The sequence below is a fragment of the Buceros rhinoceros genome, unplaced genomic scaffold (genome assembly GCF_000710305.1).
Source record: "Buceros rhinoceros silvestris isolate BGI_N320 unplaced genomic scaffold, ASM71030v1 scaffold39627, whole genome shotgun sequence".
In the NCBI taxonomy this organism is placed as follows: domain Eukaryota; kingdom Metazoa; phylum Chordata; class Aves; order Bucerotiformes; family Bucerotidae; genus Buceros; species Buceros rhinoceros.
In genome coordinates, this window is record NW_010423534.1 from 2,226 (window position 1) to 7,690 (window position 5,465).

The window sequence follows — 5,465 nt, forward strand, 5'->3', positions numbered from 1 at the left end:
GGTGGGGTTTTGGCTGCTGTTTCCTGGCACCTCTCCTGAGCTCATCCTGTTTTTCCTCACGTATTGACTTGCAGTACCTGGAGTGTCATGAGCTGAGGTGTCCCAGCGCTCAGCTCCTGGGGCTGTGTGTGAGGGGCTTCTCCTGGGGGCTTTGAACCCACCTCCTGCTCGTTCCATCTGGTCCCTCCAGCCCCTGCACTGGAAGGGTGCAGCCAAGAAACGGTCATCGCTCATTAGCTCCTTGTCACCTCCGCCTTACCCGAACTCCAGTTTGTCACGTGTGGCTCTGTCCCTGTGCCAGCTCCTCTGGAAGGGACGTTTTCAGATTTCTCCACAGTGGAGCGGATGAAGGAGGAAGGTGGTAGAGGTGGTACGCAGCGAGGGATGGTCGCGGTTCTCGAGGGGTTTGTTTTGTTACGGGTATTACGGGGTGCCCGGGAGGGGAGCAGGGCTGCTGGGAGTACAAATTAAATGAACTAGGCGATGGGTGGAGGCACAAGGCAGGTACCGCCGCTCGCGTCTGCACCAGCCTCTGGGCAGCTCCTAAAACAGGAGCTGGGGTGGAGCAGGGGGGAATCGTCTTGGTTATGTGGAGCACTGGAATATTATTTTCGGTCTCAAACCTGGTTTGCGGGAGTTCTTGTGTCTTGTTTCTGTAGGGCTGGTAACGAGCCTCTTGCCGTTAATTACCGCGTAAACTCGCAGCAGTGGGTTTGTGGCTCCTAACAGTGCTGGTTTGCTTCGAGTGAGGTGTCTGTGCCTTCTAGGCCGAGCCCGAAGCAGGTCTTGTGTGGAAGGAGACAGTGTGTGCCCGGGGAAGGTGGCTCCTGTGCTGGGTGCTGCAGCAGTTGCTGGTGTCCGCAGCTCCTGGAGCAAATCAGCATGTTTGGAGAGCTCACGCTGCTGCCTCCAGGGAGGTCTTCCTGGAGCCTGGGGTGGAGGGAGGAGGATGGGCAGCGTCTAGTGACAAGTTTTCCGTGTTTACAGTCCGTGACTGTGGGAAATTGTGCCAAGAATTTCCCTGTTCGCTGGAAGAACTTGAATCCCTTCACTTTGCTGATTCTTGGCTTCTCCACCTGGTGAATGGTCCGTGGGCTCCTACGAGGACTTGGCAAAGCAGCCCCGTGTATTCCGTTCCGTGATGCACCAAACCTTGTCTTTGGGGCCTGTCACCGTGTCGTGTGCTGGGACAGCGCTCAGAATGAAACTGCTTCCAACTCGGGTGTCGACCAACAAGCCCGACACTCCCTTCTGTTGCAAAACACTTTTGCTTTAGCGCTGGGACTGATTTGCTTTCCCTGGGGGAGGCCTTGGGGAACAGAAACCAGCCTGGGATGTTTTTGGAAAGCGAATGTGGTTTAATACAAGGTTTTTGTGCTTGTTTGTTCCTTTTTTTAACGTTAGGTTCGTGCTGGCTGTGGGCAGCGCAGTCTTCGATGCGATGTTCAATGGTGGAATGGCCACAACCTCGACAGAGATCGAGCTGCCCGATGTGGAGCCTGCTGCTTTCCTGGCTCTGCTGAAGTAAGCACCTTCTAACGCACACCGTAACTGCCACGGACAGATTTATTGCAGGGGAGGGCAGAGACTGGAGATCGTGAAGTTGCCTCTTTGTTGATCTGTTCCAGGGTGTTTAAACCCTGCTGTGAAATCCCTCGTTTTCCTGGGTAAAATACCTGACTGGCTCCACGTTTTGGTTTAGCAGTGAATTCACCCTCCTGCTGCCCGCGCAAAGCTGCACTGGGTAGTTTATGTTTTGTAAATATGTGGTTATACACCAGGGAAATGTGGCAGCAGGGAGGTGGAGCTGGTCACCTGGAGTACGCGCACGTAGGGGAGTTGATACTCACCCGTTCAGACATAAATTCTCTCAAAATTCTTGTAAATTCTCATTCGTGAATTGGTTGATTTGGTCCAAACGCAGTTTGAGGGCAGTGGGGAGGAGGAATCCTAACGCTCTGTGCATTACAAACACTTTTGCTCCTTCAGGCGAACGAACGTGTTGTAACAGGTAGGCGAGGAGATGAGATCGGTGGCAGCCGCTCTGTGCGGGATCTCCCCTCGCACATGTTCTATTCCTCTTTTGGTTTTGAATTTACTGTGCTGGGTGAGGAGGAGGAAGGGGCTGTAACATCCTGTTCACTGCTCCCTTTTGGCTCGGCTGGTGCTCTGTGACGCCCCGCAGCAATCCTGAATGGGCGCTGAAGAGTCACTGTCCCGTTTCGACGAGGTTCCTGTCACCCACTCCCAGCCCTGAGCTCCTGACACGTTCCCTGCTCGCTTCCTACTGCGAGCAGTCGCCGCACAGAGCTTTGGCACGCTGCAAAAAGTGCTTCGGTCATGACCGTGCTATCTTAGAAGATTTGAAGATTGATCTTTGCTAGAATGAAAGGCCAGAAATAATAGGGAACCCCCAGCCCCCTCCCCTTCGGCTCCGTTTAACCCAGACACGTGGGGAATCCCTCTGACTAACTGGTGTATGACTGTGAGCCAGGTGGATCTCTCTGGAGTGCAGAGAGTGTCTGTCTTTAAAACTTAGCGAGGCTGAAATACGAGTGGATTCAAGTCACGTTGTTTCCCTGCCAGTGCTGAGATGTCAGCGCTTGTGTAAACAACGTGATCTTGGAAGAGAACCCTCATCTGAAAAGACAGAAGTGATGAGTTTAGGTGGATTTCATCAGAAATATGTATGTTCTGTAGAGGAGAAGTCGGGGGGTATCAGGGTGCCTCCGAAGCTCGCGGTTGCGCTGCAGTAGCTGCGCATGTTGTCCAGGGCTATCTCAGATGCTTAAATCTGGAATCGAGCTGTCGCTTTTAAAACGTGCCAGAGGAAGTTTGGGTGCAGCGTTCCAGTAGGAAGCTCACCAAGTACGTGGTGTGAGGCTTCCTGGAGTAAAAACAGTCCCTCCAAACACTGATCTGAAATGGCAGCTGATCCTTACATATGTCTCTGGACTCCATCCAAGCCATGACCTAATGCCGTAGGATCAGGAGCTTATCAAGGGACAGAGTGCCCATCCTGACCGTTCGGCAGAAGGTCCCCTCTGGACAGCAGATTTTGATTGTGTCTGATGCCCAGTGGCCTTTACAGGTCTGCTGTAAGAGATCCTGTTTTAGTATTAGTATCATGGGAACCCAAGGAATGTTTCTGCTTGTCTGCGGTTATAATCTAAACCTCCTTTTAAATGATACTGCACTTCTCCACAGTTCGAGCCTCTCTTGTTGCCCCTCTTAGCACGCACTGTTCGGACTATGGTAAAAATAAATACTGACATCGTCACTGCGATAAACACAACTAGTTGTTTTTAGAGCACCTGGCATCTTTTAATCTTGCAGTAAACAGGATTGCTGGGTGAAAATAGGGCTGGTGAGGACATGTGTGCAAAACCCGGTCATGGGCCTGGGGCTTGATGCTGTTACTAACAGATGCTCCAGAGCAGCACAAGAGCCTGTTTTCAGCAGCGAGGGCGCTTCCTTTCCTCTGAATCCCCCTGTTTGTGCTTCCCTGAATTCCCTTTCAAGCCAGAGGAGCAGGAGCTCCGCAGCGGGTCCCGCCAGCCTGGGAGGGGCCCGGTGGCTGCGCGAAGCCTCCAGGAAGGGCAGCCACGCGATGTGTTGCCGTGCCCCCTTTGGAGAGAGGCAGGAGGAGAAATGTCTGATGTTTCCGGATCATCCCGTGGATTAGGAATGCTGAGCCCAGTTAACACAGTTAATGTTCCACCCCTGCGCTTTGAGCCTTTCAGATCCTGATTGGCAAATGCTTGACTGGTTTGAGGAAAAACACTAAACAAACCCTCTGCAGGGGGTTAGGACTAACGTCAGGCGTGGCTGGTTTTACTGAGCTCAGCCTGGCAGCTCCCGTGTCTCTAATCGGCACGCTTGGGTACGAGGAGCCTCGGCCAGGCTTCCGACACAGACCTTTGTTTTCCCGTGTGGAATGAATGTGCTTCCTTGTGCTGGCCTCGCCAGCAGCGGGGCAGCCCACGGTTGCCACTGCAATGAACTCCTGCCTTACGCCGCAGTTGCGCTGTGGCTGCGCTTTAACATCCGTATAATGAATTTTTGTCCTCGTTTAGTCCAAATGAACAGCCAAACCCATTAATTTTAAGGGGCCCACTTGGCCAGAGGCTGTTCTGGCCCAGCGTAAGCAGCAGGCAGAGCTTCTCCTTGGTAGACCAGAGTCAGTGGAAGGATGTGAGGACCCTCCCATCTCTCAAGTGGAGGAAACGGGGCCAGCGTGATGGGCAGAAGCATAAACATGTTCCTCATGAATTATGAGGGGTTTTACCCTGTTACTGGCTTTACCAGAGTGATGTTTGTTTGCATGTTTTCAGATTTCTTTATTCAGATGAAGTTCAGATTGGACCAGAGACTGTTATGACAACCCTTTACACAGCTAAAAAATATGCCGTTCCAGCCCTGGAAGCTCACTGTGTGGAGTTCCTTAAAAAAAACCTCCGGGCAGACAATGCCTTCATGCTGTTAACCCAGGTGAGTTTGCAGCCGTCCACGTGCAGTCCCTCCAGCGAGGGCCCTTCGAGTTCTGGTGTTGACCGTCCCAAATGGAGCAGTTCTGGGTCACTTGGAATTTTTCCTTGCAGGAGTCTAGTGCTGATGAGCAGGTTCTTAGCAAGAGCAGTAAGATACAGCCAGCGTTGCTGCGTGTTTCAGATCTGCTTTTTGTTCGGCGTGACAAGTGATTCCTCCCAGAGTGTGAGCTGGGGAAATAAAAAAACAAGGTGGAAAAACTTCATCTGCCAAGAGGAAAAGTGAAATGAGAGGATTTTCATGTGTTCAGATCCAGGACTGGTATAATCGGCTTTCTCGGTGTAAAACCTGCTGCATCTGGCTGGTCGGATGTTCTTCGAAGGGCTCTTTTGCAATAGCTTCCCTGAAATGGGGCTAAAAGACGGAAAATTCAACTTTTTCATGCGTGGTGGGGTTTATCTTCCTAGAACTAGAAGACGGTGTTTACAACCTGTGCTTGTTTTGGAGAGGATCAGCCTTTGCCTGCAGGTGGATTAAATCAGCGTCGCTGTCCTTGCCATTGCCCAGCCCCATCTTTTCGTCGCGGGCCCTGCCACCCTCGCTGCTGGCAGCTGATGACATGCCAGTGACTTCCACTTGTTTTTTCACTTGAGTTTAAATATTTGGATCCCGTCCTCAAAGCAGTTTCGCTGTTGTAGACACTCTTCACTGCTCTGATTCAGCTTTTGTTGCAAAATACCCTCTTTACGCGTCCTCTTTTTAACTTGGCCCTTTTCCATGTGCCGTAAGCGGGTGAGGCAGCCCCTGGCACATGAGGGGAGCTGCGCTGCGCTTCCCTGGGGAGGATCCAGGACTTACAGATTCGCGCTCGGGGGAAGGTAGCCAAAGCCATGCTCCCACCCAGTGTGTCATGGAACAGTTGTAACTCCTTTGCTGCAGCTTTCCAAGTCACTGGGTTCAGGCGCCCGATGTGTGAG

The 5,465-nt window shown here is 52.2% G+C and overlaps 1 protein-coding gene across 1 annotated transcript in view; it reads left to right on the top strand.

Moving 5' to 3' along the window:
- Window positions 1-1,408: 1,408 nt before the first annotated feature.
- The window catches only part of LOC104497217 (BTB/POZ domain-containing protein 2), a gene marked incomplete at its 3' end in the record, with an annotated part of 12,558 nt that continues 8,501 nt past the window's right edge, over window positions 1,409-5,465 (top strand). The window contains exons 1-2 of the mRNA XM_010140441.1: window positions 1,409-1,524; window positions 4,335-4,491. Of these exons, the coding sequence (XP_010138743.1) occupies window positions 1,442-1,524; window positions 4,335-4,491 (240 nt within the window). The remainder of the gene's footprint in view (window positions 1,525-4,334; window positions 4,492-5,465) is intronic.